At 45.7% G+C, this 19,457-nt stretch overlaps 1 protein-coding gene across 1 annotated transcript; it reads left to right on the top strand.

The window, feature by feature from the left end:
• The first annotated feature begins 12,532 nt into the window (after positions 1-12,532).
• On the top strand, positions 12,533-17,477 carry cd79b (CD79b molecule, immunoglobulin-associated beta). The gene is made up of 5 exons (XM_007907352.2): positions 12,533-12,674; positions 14,792-15,106; positions 15,805-15,923; positions 16,023-16,076; positions 16,742-17,477. Exons 1-5 carry the CDS (start codon positions 12,605-12,607, stop codon positions 16,835-16,837), a joined length of 654 nt encoding a protein of 217 aa, XP_007905543.1. The 5' UTR covers positions 12,533-12,604; the 3' UTR covers positions 16,838-17,477.
• Positions 17,478-19,457: the final 1,980 nt, after the last annotated feature.

The following is a 19,457-nucleotide window of genomic DNA, read 5'->3' as shown; positions in this document are numbered from 1 at the left end:
TTACGCACTGAGATGTACAGCGAGAGAGAGAGGGGAGGGGCGGGGGGGCGGGGAAGAGAGGACAGAGGGAGTGGGGGCAGAGAGAGGGGGAGAAGAGAGGGAGGGAGAGGAGAGAGGGAGGGGGGGAGGGGGGAGGAGAGAGGGAGGGAGAGGACAGAGGGAGGGGGGGGGAGGAGAGAGGGAGGGAGGGAGGGAGAGAGAGGGGGGGGGGCAGAGAGAGGGAGGGGGGGGGGGGGGGGAGGGAGAGGTGGAGAGGAAGGGGATGGAGCGGGAGGGGGAGAGGCTCAGACTCCTCCTGTTTGTGCCACTGAGCAATTCTCACCATTAAGAACCAGTAACAAGTGTCGGAGTTGATTGACGGGAAAATATGGTTTTGATGGTAATATTTACAGACAGAAAAATATTGGATTTAACGTCAGACCTCCAGTCTGTGCCACCCACCACCTACAGGGTGGCCAGTTTTGCCCACAAAATACACAGTCATGGATTATTATTATTATTACTATTTCCAGGTCTCAAAGCCAGTGTGGCATGTGTGTAAATGAACACTTGTACCTGGGCCTTGTGCAAAGCACTTTAACGCTTAACTACCTTGAGACGCCCTCCTGACGTGAACGGTGCTGCACAAATGTAATTTGTTGTTGTTGTTACTCGTCAGGTCTCCCCAACCTCCCCTCCTCCCGCCCCCCCGTCTCTCCCTCCGCTTCCCAATGACAGCGCCCGTCTCAGCGTTTGCTGCAGAACTTTTACTTTTCAGTGATTTTATATTTAGAAAGCTGAATGTTTGATGCCAGCTGTCCCGCTGTACAGGGCTGTGAGGTATCATCGAGTATCTCTTACACATCGTGGATCAGCTGCCTTTAGCCACATGCCCTGAAAATCTGGCTTCCTGTGTCCGTCCATCCAGTCCAGTCCGTCCGTCTGTCTCTCTGACTCAGGCTCACACAGATTCAGTTTTCTCGCAAAGCCCCACAATCCGAGTAGTAGAGCAGGTTCCCGCCTGGTCCCCGCCTGGTCCCCGTAGGTTGACCTTTATCCTGATCTTGTTCAATCAATCGTCAGATATCAAATAAAAGTTCTATTCAGAAATTGCCTTTTGAACAGGGAACTTTTTCACCTCATTAAAAATGAAACACTTTTTTTGATCGGCTTGTGTCTTCTCCCACACCAAACTCCATGAGCCGATCACCCCCATCCTTGCCTGTCTCTAATCGCTCCCCATCCCCATGGAGGATAGAGTTAATGATCCTCATTGTCACTTTCAAAACCCTCCACGATCTTGCTCCTCTCTACCTCTGCAACCTATTAAACACCACACCAACCAATCTGCTCTGCGGGCACTGGGCTGCTTCATGTCCAGTGACGTTGGGCCTTTCTGCAGCCACCCTCTAGAACTCCATCTCGGAGTCCCTCTGTCTTGTCTCCTCCCTTGCCTCCTTCAGGGCCTGTCTCAGGACCTTCCTCTTCCATCGTGCCTTCAGCCCCCCACTCCCCCCCTTCGTGCCTCCCTACCATTCACCCCTTTTGACCCCAACCCTTAATTGTCCAGCGACTTGGGACTTCCTTCTGACATGAAGGACACTATGTAAATGTAATTAAAATTTGGCCAAAGTTGAGACAAAAAGAAAAGGATGATCATAACTTCTGCCAAATTGGGTGGAGGGGGTGTCCAGCCCACTCATTGCAGCACTTGGCCCTGGCTCTGCTAAGGGCATGGACATGGATGGGGGGGGGGTCTCAGATTGCCTGGTGGTGTGGCGTGATCATAGATAATCGCGTGTAATCACAGGCACGAGATCAGGCACTAAACACAATGTGGTCTCATTGCTCTGCCCGTTGTATATTCTCCCAAGGGATGTCACACCAGGTTCTGGATAATCCACTTGCTGCCTCCTGTCAGTTTGTGATGGGTCCAGACTCCAGGTGTGTGTGTGTGTGGTGTGGGGGGGTCAGGGCTGCTTCCCAATTCTCAAGCAAGAGAATTTCTCATACCTGCTCCCATTTTCTGAGTATTGTGCACAGCTGGCTGGCTCCCCACAAAATCATCTCCTGCAGTCAGTGCCTCTCAGGAGGGTTGAGCTGGTGAGTCCTTCTGTGTTAATCTGGTTTGTATCTCGGGGCATAAGTTCGGAACTAGTTAGTGATGTGGGGTGATTCAGGCCCTCCTTTGTCTGTCTGGTTTAGGGTATCTTGACTTCGGTGTTTTTTCCCCCTCCAGTGGGAATTTGCACCTCTTAAGAACAAAGAATTATATAATAATGGGTTATTCCTGGCACTTGCTGTGACGTGAGTAGCTGTTTCCAGTAAAGAGAATTATAATTTGTCAAATCTTTCCTGAACAATCCGGAGGGAAATTTATCGAGTGACTGAGGATGTTGTGCTTATAATTATCCAATATAAATATAATGCGAGCAGCTCAGACAGTGTCTCACGGCTGAGCTGGGGGCCTGTTCGCCGTTTGAAAGAGGATCAGGGTGTCAGCCCCAAACACAATGCAACTATACACATGGAGTCCTGCATTCGCCTCGCAAGCGAGAGGACCTGGGTTCAGTTCCCAAGCGGGGCGAAACCTTAGGCAAGTTTCTTTCCTCCCCATGCCTCTGTTTACCTAGCAGTAAGTAGGAACCCGGTTGTTAGTTGATTGATGAATCACATCAGAGCCCATGGGGTTATGGCGGGGCCATTGGCGGTGGAACGATTTGTGTTCTCTCACTCCGCGTTTCGATGTAACCACATCATGGTTGCACTTCACCAGAGACACAGAGAGAGATAAAGAGAGAGATAGAGAACACCAGGAGAGACAGAGATGGTAAAGCAACATGTTAGATTCTTGCACCAGGACCCCTGGGGGCTGACTCCATTCGAGGTAAAGTGGATGCTTTCGCTGTGTGGAGCTGCACATTCTCAGTAATTTAAACCCATGAGAAGGATGGCCAAGAAAATTAGGAGTGTTGGGCAGACACAATGGAAGGGACTTGTGTTGAAGCAGAATTTGGGAAACACATCAGTGAGGTAATGTCTGGGAGCACAGTGCCGGCATTACTCAGGGGGACACTAATTGGCTCAGGTACCACCTGTGCAGTGGTAACCTGACTAAAACTTTTACGGTGCTCTCTGCAGAATGATCCCAACCCATCGCTCGCCTCCAATCTCCCCCCCCACAAAATCACCTCCCAGCAATTCCCCCCACCAACAACAACCCCCCCTCCTCCCCCCCAGCCCCAAGGAGAAGAGGATGGCCCGCGGGTGGGGGAGAAGGGCTGTGTGTATGTGTGGTGGGGGTGGGTTGGGGGGGGTACTTCTGGACAGTGCTCGCGATCAGATAGTCTGTAAGTATAGCAATGGGAAGGCAGGTTTACTTCCTCCTTTATGACTTGGATTGCAAATGACCTTATCTAACACCAACAATATGTATGATCCACAGCTCCGGACTCCAGTGGCATCCTCACCTGTTGCAAGAACCGGAATTGTAAATATCAACCTCTCCAGTTAGTAAATCCAGGAAAATAACAGCAGGTAATTTTAGAACAAACAGTGCAGCTCAATGAATAAGTTGGGGATGAGCCAGTTACGACCAGAGCCAAATAGATAGAAGCCTCAAGGGACAAGAGAAAGTATGTAAAACTACAGTGGGTACGTATAAGACAATCTGATGTCACTATCTGGGCTGCTTTTAGAGATATCGTGGAGTGAAGGAAGGCACAGGTGGAAGAAAGATACACAGAAAGGATGAGCTGGAGTGGAGACAGAGCAGCAATATTTAGGGAAAGATATATTGTTGTGACTGAACAAAAGATAGGAGAAGAACTATTCAGGCAGCGACAACGGTGTAAAGAGGATCAGAGGATGAGAAGGTGAGCGGATGAGAAACTACAGTGATATAAGCCCTCATCGGGGTAGAGTGCACATTCCATTCCAGCCACGTAACATCCTGCACTTATTTAATTAATTTTATAATGTTTAATATTTTATTAATAAATACACTTGTGACAAATATGTTCAATGTGAATAAAATATTCTCTCTGTTAAACACTAGTGATGTGTTGGGTTTGCAGGCCGTTTCCTAACCTATCCAATTAACTAATTAAATTTGAAATTTTAACTTTAACTGAGCAGAATCTTGATTTAAGCTTTTCTTCTTTGTAAATCTTGGTAAGCAGGTTAAGGTTAACTCAGTAACTTCATCTGCTCAATGACAAAATGCTGAGAATTGTTATTCAGCATTGGGCTGGTATTGACGTCACTGGAATGCACTGTGTATAATTTGGTGCCAATCTCTCTTATTCCAGTAAATGAACATATAACATTTCACCCACAAACCATACAGTCTATTCACTTTACATTCTGTGAAGTGCTTTAAGACATCTTGAAGACATGATAAGGCGCTATAACAACGTAAGGATTATTATTATTAATATTATAACCTGTCCCAAATATCAACGTATAAAATTAGTGTGCTCCCCACTCTGTTCAGGAAGCAATGCAGTCAGAGCAAGAGAGGGAGAGAGAGAGAATGGCACTAGAATTACTTTTGCTCTTTCTCAAATTTCTTCTCATAAAGGTTTATCATACAATGGAACAAGTGTTTGATATGAATTTGCTTTAACAACAAGGGACCTAATAGTTACTGAGCTGCCTCATGATGTTTACAGACAGCTTCCTTCCCTTCTCCCTGATGGGTCAAAACATGCTACCAGTTAATGTGAGCCACCGTTCTCTCCTGGCAGCTGTTCGCTGTGGCGTGCTACTCGTTGTCAGTCTCCTGGCCACCAATGCCTCTGGCCACTCTCTCTCAGTTTCTCTTTCTGCTGTGCGTGCTCTTACTCTCGTTGCCAAGTGAACATTGGAGTCAAAACCAAGTCAAGAATATTTGAATACAAAATGAAACACTAGTCCGTAAATTCTAACATATGAGATAAATATTTAGCTGGGGACTTAAGTTTTAATTTAGGCATTTATTTTTGTAATTGTGTGTATCTACCAATGTATTATCAATCTCTACTCTCCGGAGTCACACTTCATGTTCCCCATACGAACAATTACTCTGAGAATTCTGCCAGAACATTCATGAAAATGCGCCTCATTCAGAGTGCTAGGCTGTGCTACTGATATAAAGAATGATGATTTAATTGATTGCATTGCTAAATATTTACTTGCTGACACTATTGTATTGCACTGTTTGTCTGGAGAATGGACATGAATGCTTTGTGATGACTGACCTCTCCTCCAGTCCCAGTGTGGGAATGTTACCCACAGAACAAGCTGCCACTGAGACTGGTCTACAGGCACAGGCCAGCAACAAGCACTGCAATATCTTATGCTTGAAAGAATATTAATTAGATTTGAATCACTTTTTCCTGTTAATAGTTTGTGCTCATTTCAGATGGAAAATGGAATACTCCCTTTTCTAGTTTGTGTCAGCCTCACACACTCCTCACACACTAAATCAGCTAGACACAAAGTCAATCTCCCTCTGATTTGTCTCATTGATACTCTCATTTTAGAAAAGCCACCACCTTCCTGTATTATGGAACTCTCTTCCAAAATTACATTACCTTCCTACAAGTGTATTTTTGACCCTATGTTTGGTCAACATCTTTACATCATTGTTTGGTGTCTACTCCTAGATTTATGAAGCACTTTGAAACATTCTTATAGGGAAAGGCATTACGTACATGCAAGTTTCCTGGTGGAGCATAATAATAATCCTTACTTTTGATATAGTGCTTTATCACATCTTCGAGACGTCTCAAAGCGCTTCATAGAATATACTGTAAAGTGAATTGACTGTATATTTTGTGGGCGAAACGTGGCAACCAATTGCGATATAAATAGTGTAGTGCTGAGCAGAGAGTCACACTGAGATCCAGCATCTAAAAACAAATAGGTTGAGAGGAGACAAGAAAAGGATAATAGGCAAAGTGCAGGTAAAATATTTAATTCTTACAATGGTGTTTTGTATTGACTCTGGTAGAGGTGGGGGTAAATATTACAGTAACAGAGCTCCCTGGTGTCTGAGTGGCATCACTCCTCCCGTGTTTTCAGGATGTGGAGCAGCGGTTAGAGCACGCGCCTTGCAAGCGAGACACCTGGGTTCAGTTCCAGGCCGGGCGAGACCTTGGGCAAGTTTCCTTACTCCACACGCCTAATAATAATCCCTCCAAAACAAAATAATAATAAATTGGTCAATTTCAATCCACGACTGTTTGTGGAACGCTGCTGTGCGCAATTGGCTGCCGCGTTTCACTCACAAATATACGGTCAATTCACTTTACAGTCTATTCTGTGAAGCGCTTTGACACGTCGAGAAGATGTAAAAAGCGCCATATCAAATGCAAGGATTATTATTATTATTATTATTTGTTTTTCAGGATAGCAGTTGCCCTCAAATGCACTGCAATGGTCAGGTCAGGAACGTAAGACTTTCCGCAGACCTGCAAGCTGGGGACGAGCACTCACTCAGTTCAGTTGCTCAGTATGAAAGCTCCCATGGTTGGAAACAGGAAAGATTGGCAAAAAAAAAAAAAAAAAACCCACCCACCCACTTGCTAAACATGAAATCCTATCAAAATGTTAAGAATTTGTGACATTTTAATGTGTTTTTAATGTTGGTTCAGATGTTTTTTCTGTCTTATCAACTGAGTTGGTGACCAGAGAGAGCTGGCTGACTGGCGCCCTCCGCTGGCCACTGGAGGAGCTGCCTGTAGCTCTTGGTCTCCCAGTGCCGAAGACAGGTGCTCTGCTCCAGCGATCTGCCAATCTGCCGGGCGCCTGGCCTCGACTTGCTCTGCGGCTAATGAGTCTGTGTGCGGAGCTAAGCTGGCACTGACACAGCCTGAAACCAGAGAAGAACCAGCATTGCTGACAACAGCTCGGCGATTCGTCTTGGGAGAGAGCGCTGGCAAAGCTAATGGACAAGCATTTCTCTCTGGTCTGAGCTCCTGTCAGGAATAGAAACAGATCATCTTCCTCGTTTATAAGTTTTCCATCATTTTCGTTTTAGTCTTTTATTAATTTTGCTTTTTATAACTGTTGAATGGCTGTTCCACGTGGGTTCCAGCGAAGGATGGGTGGCTATATCTGCTCCCACCCAATGATCATTCCAGTGCCTGAGCCAGCTTCCCAGAGGCAGACAGGAACCGGGTAATAAAGACACAGAATACAGGAAGCTAAGATCTGTGCAATGTGGCCTCTTCCCAACATCCAGACGTCAGTAGCCAAACACGGATGAAGCATTTGGACATTTCTTACACGTCCCGATGGGGATTAGCACCGCTTTGACTCTGTCCAGCCCTGCACTTTATTCAGCTGCCTCTCTCTCCGAATAAGTACATCTCATTCTTCAGAGAATAAGCTGAGATGGAACAAGAACGGGCCATTCAGCCATGAAGCTCCACCCTCGCGGTGCAGCAGTCTGTCTCTTGGGGAGAGTAATCCCTGATCAACACTTTACATTTAGACAGTGCTTTTCACCCTGAGAACACTTACCTAAGATCTTCACATGGATGACTGGGAGAGCAGGGGCGGGGGGGTGGGGTAAGGATGGAGCTGAGAAGCGATGGGGGAGGTAGCCAGAGCACAATCTGAGAGAGATAGCATTATAAAATTATCTTTGCATTTGACATAGCATCTTTCACGTCAGGAGGTTGTCTCAAAGTGCTTCACAGGCTATACTGTAAAGTGTAGTGACTGTATTTTGTAGGCGAACATTATTTTGGTCTGTAGCTGGGGAGGGGAGGAGGCAAAGTGGAGGGACTCCAAGGTAGATCCTCGAAGTTTTCAAGCAAAACTTGCAGAATATTCAATCCTCAACTCAGCTACTGAGCTTTTCCCCTCCCCTCCTCCGCCATCCCCCCCACCACCACCCCCACCCCATAGCTATGCACACTCAATGATGAGCTAAGTGAGAGTTTGATCACAATCTGTCCTCACTCCTATATAGAAACAGACACGAGACTGCGAGCGTGTCCAACAGAGTGTCCGGCCGAGGATTCAATTCCTCAGAGTCAGTCTCGCTGAGTAGCAGGTCAAATTACAACTCACTCGGGCAAAGAAATCCTCCCAGCAAAAACAGAATATTTATTTAGCCTGGTGCTAAATTCTATACAGTCTTATTCATGGTGGAGGCGGGGAAGGAAGAACATAGAAATAATTTTAGATTTGCAGCTGAACTGCTGCAGAACTTCCTGTGGTTGGTTGAATCTCATTAAATGTGTTGTTTTGCTGTACGTCTGTGTTCCATTGTTTTAATAGCACAGAAGAAGGCCCTGCGGCCTAACAAGTCACTTTGTGCATTTCCAGCGCAATGTTGACACATTGCACGTCTGCTCTGCCGTGTGAGGATAGCACAGGGGTCAATCCTTCCCGCCCACTCTCTCTCTATCCAGTTAAACGTGTAAATATTTCAATAAATAACAAGCCCCTGAACAAATCCCAGGAAGGGAATGCTGAGATTGACAGATGCCGCACACTGTAGCACGATAATAAGTTAGAACCGGGAAGTGGGGTTGGAATCAACGAAGGAAAGAGAAATGTGCTGGTCTCCAGTCTGTATGGTAGTTTCAACCTTTGCCAACTGAAAAGCAAATTAAGTAGTCACGAATAGCCGACATGGTGAGAATGCTTTCAGTCAGAATGTGCTTATGCTCGTCTTTAATTCGAGTACAATAGAAAGGATAAAGGAAATCAAAGGTGAAAGCACCGCTGAAAACAGCACAGAATCATTCTTTGTGCTAGCTCTTTGAAAAAGCAATCCTTTTAGTCCTGCCTTTCCTCCTTCACGCCAGTAAATCACTACTATTTAGATACTGTAACAAGCTCTAAAGCTAACTTCGATTTTCATTCAAAACAATGGGCAACCCATCAAGCACCAGGCAATGCATCCTAACAACTCTCTGTATAAAAACAATTCCTCCCCCGTTTACTTCCTTATTAACAATATAAAATCGATCCTATTTTATTGACTGACTCATGTCAGGAGGCCAGGGCCTTGGGACGTTCTCCTGAGGTGAAAGGCATGATATAAAGGTAATCTGTCGTTGACTCACCTGCCAGGGGAAATAATTTTCCCTGTCTACTCGTATCAAAAACCCTCATCATTTTAAAAATCTTCCCCTCAAATCTCTCTGTTCCAGTGAAAATACACCAGATTCCTTCAGTCTGCGCTGATAGGTTAAACCACTCATCCTTGGTAACATCCTTGTAAATCCCCTCTGCACCCGCTGTATGAAATGGACCCAACACTCCAACTGCGGTCTAATCTAATGTTTGATACAGGTCCCCCAGGCTGTGATAGAGTAGAACTGTGATAAACGGGTTTGCAGATCAATAGTTTTCCAGAATTCTGCACAATCTATAATGTTAAAACTGAGAAGTCCCGTGAACTTTAAACCTTGGAATCCGCCACTGGTTGGTTTTCAAGCGACGCAGCGCCACCACGTGGGGATCAATCGCATCGCAGCCGATCCGGAGGCACAACTCTCAGCTGATGTGTGGCGTTAATCAATAGAGAAGTAACACTTCACACAAAACAATGTACTTCCGCAGGCTTCGGCTAACATTCAGCAGCTAAGTATCTATCAGGATAAACAATCAACAGACTGGATTTCTCCATCCATCACAATGTGTACAGTTTGGGACACGACATGTCAAGCGACTGCCAGGATGGTGGAAGGCGAACTGGATGGAGGACCTTGGTGTTCTTTCGCCGAGCAAATTCTTGTGTTTTTATGTTCTAATCCACATGGTTCTCATTCTGTGGGTTAACTCACTACCTGAGGCACAAGGAGCAGAGCAGGGCTGAGTGAGCTCCTGGGCACGCAGAGACCACTTTCCTTACATTAAACCTTTGCTCTCCAATTGCACAATGATCTGACCTGATTGATGCAGCACAGAATTTAAATGTCTCTCTTTCTCTCCACGCAGGAGCTTCATTACAGCTGGAGCTCGACTATGGGGAGGCTTCAATTCCTTCCCTTCCCTCCGAACCCCCTCCCCCCCTACCACCTCCACCCCTTACCGTAAGAAAGCTGTTGTGGAACAAACACTCTCGAAAACAGGTGGCAGCTCTCAGTGTAACACTTCAGTGGGCAATATGATCACGGGGCCAGCCGGCATTCTTCACTGAGCTGTGTTAGAGAGACTGGTGACCAGGTTAGAGAAGCTGGTGGCCAGAGTGAGAGTTTGCTGACCAGAAGCCCAAATGTTAGAGGACACCACCGCAAAAACTAAAATTCTTCAAATTCAAAACCAGAGGCTTCAGAGAGGAAAAAACAATTAAATAAATGTATGACATTCTAAGGCAGCAGAATAAAATTGCACGGGTTCAGGGTGGAAAGGCAAATTTAGGGCAAACACCTGTAAGTATTTAGTAACACAAAGTAATTAAGGAGTAGAGAGTTACAGGGACATGTCTCAGGCCAGGACACTGTCTGATTGATGGAAGGCCATGGAGTGAGTGTTCTGGAAGTATGATATCAAACATGCTGAAGGGGCTTCTTACGAATGATTACAATATATAGGTTGTATAGGTATAGGTACAATATATATAATATATATATACAGAAACTGCCCTGGTCAAGGTCACCAATGATATCCTGACCATCTGTGACCAGGGCTCCCTCTGCCTCCTCGTCCTCCTCGACCTATCGGCAGCATTCGATACGGTCGACCACGCTATCCTACTCCACCGCTTGTCCTCCCACCTCAACCTTCAAGGCACTGTCCTTGAGTGATTTAGGTCGTACCTTTCTCACCGTCTTCACTTTGTCTCGACGAACAGCTTCTCCTCCACCCCCCGTACTGTGTCATGTGGAGTCCCTCAGGGCTCTGTCCTCGGTCCCCTCCTCTTCACCCTCTACATGCTCCCCCTTGGTGACATCATCCGCAGACATGGAGTTAACTTCCACATGTATGCGGATGACACCCAACTCTACCTTTCCTCCTCTACTCTCAACTCCACGACCACCGATGTCCTGACAGCTGCCTGTCCGACATCGAGTCCTGGACGAGAGACAACTTTCTTCAGCTCAATGTGCGAAAAACCGAGGCCCTCCTGATTGGTTCGCATCAGCGCCTCCGCACCTCAGGCGCCGACACCATCAGCATCCAAGGCTGCACTCTCCACCTCTCAAAGCCAGTCAGGAACCTCGGCGTTCTGTTCGACCCTGAGCTGTCCTTTCTCCCTCACATCCGCACCACAACTGGCACCGCCTTCCATCACCTCCGGAATATCGCCAGATTACGGCACTACCTCACCCCTCACGCTGCTGAAACCCTGGTTCACGCCTTTGTCACCTCAAGGCTGGACTATGGGAACTCTCTCTCCTCGCCGGCCTTCCCGCCACCTCCCTCCACAAGCTGCAGGTCATTCAGAACTCTGCAGCTCGTGTACTGTCCCGCACCAGACACCGCGACCACATCACTCCCACCCTCGCTCGCCTCCACTGGCTCCCCATCCCCCAGTGGATTGATTTCAAGATCCTCATCCTCACCTACAAGGCCATTCACGGCCTCGCTCCCTCCTACCTCTCCAACCTACTATCCCCCTACCTACCTGCCCGTACCCTCCGTTCCTCCGGCTCCGGTCTGCTCCACGTCCCCCGCCCCAATCGCCCTACCATTGGTGGTCGGGCCTTCAGCCTCTCAGCCCCGAGGCTCTGGAACTCTATCCCCCAGTGCCTTCGCCTTGCTTCCTCCCTCTCCTCCTTCAAGGCCGGTCTCAAAACCTTTCTCTTTGACCGAGCCTTCAGCTCCCCTCTCGACTCTCTTCCCCCTTCTCGCTCCCTCCCATCCCTCCCCTCACCCTGACCATTTCCCCCCTCCTCGCTCCCTCCCCTCACCCTGACCATTTCCCCCCTGCTCGGGTCATGACCCAACTGTGCAGCGCCTTGGGACGTCCTCCTGACGTGAAAGGCGCTCTATAAATGGAATCTTGTTGTTGTTGTTGTTGTTGGGACATGACATGTCAAGTGACTGACAAGATGGTGGATGGCCAACTAGATGAACCTTGGTGTTCTTTCACTTAGCAAATTTTTATATTCTTATGTTCTTAATGATCTCTCACAGACATTGCAATAGATGAAAATTCTCTGTGTAAACATTGTTGCTCTGAAATGTGGCTGTTCTTGTAAAGTTTTACTCCAATATTGGAGGTCACTTCAGCCCAGGGAAATGCAATCGAGAATTAACGCAAACAGCAATCTGAGACATTGAAATTCCTTCACTTTTCACTTAATAACAACATATCTTTTGTAAAGTAAGAATCTTCTTAAAAAGAACTTCACTTATAAAATGTAAAACTTGCTTTAAAAGTTTGAACCATGCTAAAGTTTCAGTCAATGGCTAGCCAGAGAGAAAAAAAATAGACAAAACTACTGCAGTCACAGAATGGATGATGGCTGGGGACCACGGGTTTCCTGTTAGTGCCTAAAATTAATAACAACGGAAATCGCAAAAAGATTGAACGCTAACTGGCCACAGTTCACTCACCAATAGGCGAGGAGGGTGAGACACTGGGTCCCAATTTCGGGTGACTGTGGCTGAGATTGAACTTCTGTACCCAAGAAGACAGACGCTCTTTGCTGCCATTACAGCTCGTTAGATCATGGCTTTCTGTACCGAAACATCCCTCCAGGGTCCCAGCCGCCTCCTGGTCATCTTGGCCTTCACACATGGTAAGTGACCACCTTACGTGATGTGATGACTGAGATGCCGAGAGCGCACCCACAGCAATGTGCCCTGGTCTCTGACTCTTGTCTTAAATTACAGTCATTTAACTCAGTCAAAAGACGACGCTGGGAGACATTAGCCAAGGCGCTGAGTATGTTTCGTTTGCAGTTACTGACGTGTATTATTTGCTGTGAGCTTCTCTCCCGCCCGCTGGCTCTTTGTGTGTGTCTCTCTCTCTCTCTCTCTCTAAATCGTCTCAGTTGGTGCATTCAGGTGGAGCTTTCAATCCAAATATTTATTTTAAACATTGAAAAGTTCTGTCTGAAACTCCAAACGTGTGGAAGTTGGTAAAACAAATACAGTCCAGAAAGCGCCGAACGAGCAAACTCCCTCGACTGCAAATCTCTCGCTTTCCTAAGTGAAACCACTGCCTGGGATATGAGCTTTGTGGCGGTAGAAACAGGTGGATACTTGGTACATTGGCTTTGTGTGGAAACGTGTCAATTGTGGTGAGCAACCAAGAAATCTTTTTAAAGTGTATTTTCAAAAGAAAATCTTCTCTGCAATGTCTCCCCACTGTCAATCTGTTCCCTTCACAATTCCTTTCTCAGATAAAAGAAAGCAAACACAATACTCCAGTCTCTGATTCATATCCAGTCTGTCTACTGGGGTGTGTTAACTTGCTCCCCAGCCTAAGAGCGTTTGTGGTTGGATGGGCTCCATTTTCTCACTCTACTCTCGCCAGAAATAAGTGTTAAAACCCCTTAAGTAATAGGTAGAACACCGAGTTCTCACAGAGGATGTCTTGCTCCACCAGCAGACATGGGCAACTCCAGTCCAAACAAGGATTGAAAATTTAAGCATTAATTATAAATAATCTCAAGAGTATTTTGTGTCAGGCTTTCCTTCATTCCAGCTCCTACCCAAACAAAGAATTCACCAGCAACATTGACATCCTTCCCCATGAGGGTCGAGTGGTGGGATTTCGAAGGTTGCCTGCACTGGGCTCCAAGCCTGGAGCATCCTGAAACCAACTTAAGCCATATTCATAGACACTTCACATTGATCAAAACCAACTTCATCCCTAATTACTAACAGTTGCACATGCTCTATGGTGTATGATCTTTGTTGGAGCAGGAATTGTTAGGTTAGATCATTCCAATTTACACTATGTCTTGTGAAGCACTTTGAGACGTCTTGAAGACGTGATACAGCGCTGTAAAGATTGAAGGATTATTATTATTATCAATAACTATTGAAAGAAAGGACTGTAAGGGAAAAACAGGTTTCTGATGCAAATAAGTGTTTCGCATCATCGCTATCGCTGCAAATGCTGAGCTCTTCACTTGTGTTTTGCGGGTTGTGTTCGAAAAGATAGCAGTTTCTGATTTTAGTTCACCACAGCTCAGTAAACAGTTACTCTGGTCCATTGAAAAAAGAGGAAGCGGTTTGGTGCTGACTGTCTGAATGCTGGGAAGGTGTACAGAGGCCATCAAGATGCTCAAGTCAGAGTTTTTATCACTCCTGGGACCTGCTCACTTTGATTGGGTGAAGCTTATTTTTGCTGCCTTCAACAAAAAGCCTGTAGCATCTTGAGCACTGTCTTCTATGTAAGACTCTGCCACACATCTCATTGTGGCCCTACTTTGACAATCAGGGCAGCAGTTAGAAGTCACAGATTGTCCAGCTCTCAGAACTGAGATGTGAGATACACAGAATTTTTACATAACTGATGCGAATTCTTCCAAAGGCTCAATGAATCACAGATCAGAAGGCTGCAGGTTTCGTCTGACTTCGGCACTCTAAGATGGGGAGAAAAAAATTAGCCAGGATTTCACTCTCCAGAGACCGCCTCTGAAACATTCTTATGCACACACAGCCCAACTCCCAACTTGGGCCCGGTCAATCTGCCAACGCACTGTCCCTCAGGCCAACTATTAACTAGTCATTCGTTCTAAGCAAAGTGGCAAGCTTTGGGATAGTTAGAATGAGGCCAGTGTGGTTCTTCTGCTCGTGGTCCATCTCCCCCCCTCTCCCCCCTCCCCCCGTTGAGAGCAATTGTGTCTGGAGGGAGAAAGAGGAACTTATAATGGAAGTGATACTTTATCTGTTATAATTACAGTGGCATTGTGTGCAGAGCCGAGAATGCATTACCCGGTGCCTTACCAAGCAGTCAAGAAAGGCAGCACTGTAGTGCTGACATGCTCCACAGACATGCAACACTTCTTAAACGACACCATCACATGGTACCAGGCACCGAGGAAATCACTCAGTCAACTGAATTGTAATGGTATGATAACAACATACCATAAGAAACCCCATTTCTACCTGAAGTTTACAGAAGCCAAACCTTGCCACAGTGGAACATACTTCTGTGAGATGGCTTCGGTCAGAACTCAGAAAACTCGGTGTGGAATAGAACTGAATGTGGTGGACGGTAAGTGAGCATGGCGAGGGCTTGTGTTTCTCAGTGTAAAATGAAGCTTGGAACCATTTGACTCACAGGATTTACTTCTCGGTCAAAAGCAGATTGACATTTCATTAGGAACTACGCAGCTTCACAGTGAATACACTATTAAATTATACACCCAAACAGATGCGACAGCAAATTCTGCTTCCAAATTTCTGAATTAATTTCTTTAGCCAGACATCCAGGAACAGTGTGTAATAGAGCTGAACCAGATCTAACTGGGTTTCTCAGTTTAGAGAAAGTCCCTTTCTCAGCTCAGCTGTGTTTGTGAAAGTGCTGGAGATTTGCTTTCAATGTTAATATTTCTAACAAAAAAAATTTCAAGAAACTTTATATGAAGTGAGTGAATGTGCCAAGTGCCCATTCTGTCATAGGAAACCAAATGACAGACCTCATTATCTCACATTAATGATAGTTGAGATGGATGGCAATTTGGGAGTTTGTGCTTGATTGGCTTTGAGTATCAATGGAATTTCTGTACATAGATAAACAAACGAGTTGCCAGGATAGCAAACAGGGAGGAATCCAACCTGCCATTGGCTACCAGCAATGGGTAGTTCACCTACCCGGCTGTCAACGTAGTGACTGTCACCTGATGTAATCAGTCTAACAAGTGAAGAACCATGTTCCTTTTTATGAAATGTTTGGTGTGCCTCTGCTCTCAGAATCCTTGGATCTGGAGACTTTGAAAAGCAAGTACTTCATGAAGGACATATTGATTGTGGTCCAGGGTGTGCTGTTGATGCTGTGCCTCTCGTTACCAGCCTTGCTGCTCTTTACCAGGGTAAGTCCTTCTCTCCGGGAATCAGGGCTGCCGTTTGGGGCCGAGGAAGAAAACGGTCACACAATTTACCATATGACAAAACATATGTTTGTTTCCCAGGACCACGGTGAGGAGGGTGAGCAGGAGGAGGAGGGCATGGACCACATGTATGAGGTACAGAAAAATAACGTTTTTCCAGGGTAAAGCTGTGCGCAGTGGGGTGTAGGATGTGACAAGCGATTTGGGAATTAATTTAGGGCCGTGAGATATTGGAGCCTAGCCAGAGATATTGGCAGGGTGTGTTGAGTTGTAAAAACCCATTATCTCCTCGCTTCTACATTCTGTCCTATAGTGACCTCCAGGGATCATACACTCCAATTCCCAACTAGTGAAATCCAGCCAGTGATGTCATTGCTCTTTATCGCTCAATCCTCTTGTTCGCCAAATCGTGGAGTCCTGGAGCTCAGTGGTTAGAGAACTCACTTCTCAAGCGAGAGACCTGGGTTCGATTCCTGGCAGGGTGAAACCTTGGGCAAGTTTCCTTACTCCACACGCCTGATAATAATCCCTCAAGAAAAAAAATAATAAATTGGTCACTTCAATTCACGACTGTGGGGATGCTGTGGGGACCCTGCTGTGTGCAATTTGGCTGCCGCATTTCGCCCACAAATATACAGTCAATGCACTTTACGGTATATTCTGTGAAGTGCTTTGAGACATCTAGAAGACGTGAAAACACTATATAAAATGCAAGGATTATTATTATTATAGATAATAATCCATAACAAATTCACACGCAACCCTTCAGTATCAGCAGGCACTATGTCATTGTGTTTCAGGGGCTGGACGCTCTGCAGGCAGCCATGTATGAGGACATCGGCAACGTGAGACTTATGGACATGAAAATGTCAACTGGGGAGCAGCCCCGGAAATAGCCACCTCACCACGGACTCACAAGCAAGTTCTCGGCTGATGTGATCACAGCACTAACAATATCATTGAAACAAGAGCCATTATGGGCACAAAATGGCCAGAGTTTGGGGGTGGTTCACAGCTGGCTCTGAGTAAATGGTACAAATGGATAGTGGAACCTTTAACCAGCTGTTGATCATACCTCCCAATATCATGCCTCCCAATAACACAGGTGGGGAGTTTGGTGAGGAGATGGATTTAGTGACTTTCTGAGACAGTTGTGCTGTTTTGTATCATCAGCGGATTCTAGGTTTCACTGTAGATCATATAATTGTACAAGATGTGAAACTTTACAGATGTCCTGACCACCACTGACACTGTGATCCACTTCCAAGCCCATCAGTAGAGAGCCTCAGACTCTGTATATATCACACACTGTATAAATAACTGAGTTAGAAGTTTAGTCACAAGACTACAAATTCAGCATTGGATTATCAATAATATAAGCTTAGACTAGAGGTAGATTCTATCATTGTCTCCTCTTATGCAGACTGCTAGCAAATGATGGATGGTTGAATTTAGGCTGTTTATCTGCCAGCTCCTCAGTCAGTCTATTCTATAAGGATTTTTTTTGTCAGCCTGGTGCCTGATACATGCTTAAACCCATCACCATGTTTAAAAGTCTCCAAACCAAGCTGAGAATTCTATGCATCCCATCTACGCATGGAAATCCCAGAGATAGTTTGTTGTAATGGAATGCGAACTGTCTCCCTGGAGGGATGCATCCTGCTTACCTAATTCCTTAAGGAACATAGAGCAGGCGGCCATTCAAACCACCAAGACAGTTTTTCAGATCATCACAAAACCTTCAATCGCATATACAGTAATTTTAATTGATCTCTTGACCACTTACACCAGAATTAGAATTGTGAATAGTCTAAAATAACATGGTCTGTCTCGACTTGTACCTGAATTTGCACAAATTTACACGAATTCCTAGAGACTGGGAGACAATGGATCTTCAGCAACCCCTCCTGTGGCAGCTGGGAATTTCGTCTCAAAGTATTTCCCTAACATTGCAACGGTGAATCTTCAGCCATTACTACCAGAACGAAAAGTAGCACAGTTGCCGAGATTACCAACTTGTGTCTAACCGATAGAACATTTCCCCCATATTGGCTTTGAAGTCCACTTTATATCAGTTAAGCTAAACAGCCGGACAGGTTTCACAGCGCTGTGAGATCACTGTCACTGGCCCATGATGTCACATTGCCGACCACCTGTGGCCCAGACACCCAGAGACGCGCAACATGCAAATGCCCGTATTTTTTATGAGAATTTTTTTTTATAAAAAGCAGGTTAAGTGATAAAACAAAAGGAAGGTGTTCGGTCTGTAAATGGCTAGCCCATTGTACAGGACTCCTTAAAGGTCCATGTCATCTCAGCCAGCCGCTTGTAGCGTGGAACCATGGTCTTGGAATAAACAGGTGCCACAGTCTCGCCTCAGCAACACATGGGCGCTCTCAGTAAGTACGCGAGTGCGCTGGGCGAGCTGTTGGAGGATTTTCTATGTATTAAATAAGTTAGTTTGATTCTGAAGGCGTTTGACTGCCCTCGAATGGGAACAAGTCAGGTGCTGCCTTCGTTAGTAAGTGCCCCCCGCCAACCAATCCATCTACATGTATGAGCAGGAAGCAGCTTTCAGTGAATGTTTTTTTTGTAATTGTGCGTGTGTGTAATTTCCAATTATTGTGTTTCGTAAATAAAAAGGTAAAGGTTGAAAGAGAAACGCCAAAAATAACGTTGGGGACGCTGCCCTCCCATGCTGTGTGGACTGTGTGGCCAATTCCAGCCCAGGGTGACGCAACGAATACCTACACGTACAAATACAAATATTGTATTTCGGACCCCAATTTGAAAGAGTATGCGGAAAGGGAGAACTGGGATTAGAGTTAACTTGGGAGCTCCAGTGGGGAAACTAGCACAAACACATACATGATAGGGAAGAGCCGGGGAATGGGATTAAGTTGGAGAGCTCCTGAGTTCGGAAATGTATAATATCATAAGACTCCATTTTAGGTTTACATCTTATTTCAAAACCTTAAATTCACAATTAGTTGCGCTTAAAATGCACGGCTTAAAGTACGTAGGGGTTATGTTTTGGAATAAATGATGAATTATAATAAAAATAGAAAAAAACATTCAGTTTCAGAGGTCTGACTCAATTACGAAAACTGCCCACAAGTTCCGGCTCATCTGTAGAAATCTTCACGTAAATCTATCTGCTGCAATTGGACTTACGCATATAAATTGGTGCACGCACACAGATTGTCTGCAAGATTATTTAGATATAAGTATTTACAACGTCGGGCTGGTTAGCTGAACTGCATACACAAAACTACAAAAGTAATTATATTCAAGTCGAAAACACTGCCCCCGCCCCCACACACACACCCTTCCATTCTTAAAGCGTCTAAATGATCCCCTAACTAATAAGGTGCCCAAGCAAACCCGCCTCAATCCACCACAATATTAGATATTTCCGTAACTCCAGCAGCATAAAGCCATTGCTACTCCAGAACATTTGGCCGCAGACAAATGAACACTTCCCGAATGCCCACCCTACCCGCCTCACATTCCAGC

The sequence above is a fragment of the Callorhinchus milii genome, unplaced genomic scaffold (genome assembly GCF_018977255.1).
Source record: "Callorhinchus milii isolate IMCB2004 unplaced genomic scaffold, IMCB_Cmil_1.0 Scaffold23, whole genome shotgun sequence".
Taxonomy (NCBI): Eukaryota; Metazoa; Chordata; class Chondrichthyes; order Chimaeriformes; family Callorhinchidae; genus Callorhinchus; species Callorhinchus milii.
This window is presented reverse-complemented; position numbering and strand designations above follow the sequence as displayed.

What these genes read in the sequence shown, in the direction of transcription:
- cd79b (XM_007907352.2), top strand. Translation starts at nt 12,605, where the DNA reads ATGGCTTTCTGTACCGAAACATCCCTCCAGGGTCCCAGCCGCCTCCTG. An exon ending in CATCTTGGCCTTCACACATG is followed by an intron (nt 12,675 to 14,791) that starts GTAAGTGACCAC and finishes TTATAATTACAG; the next exon opens with TGGCATTGTGTGCAGAGCCG. An exon ending in CCTTGCTGCTCTTTACCAGG is followed by an intron (nt 15,924 to 16,022) that starts GTAAGTCCTTCT and finishes TTTGTTTCCCAG; the next exon opens with GACCACGGTGAGGAGGGTGA.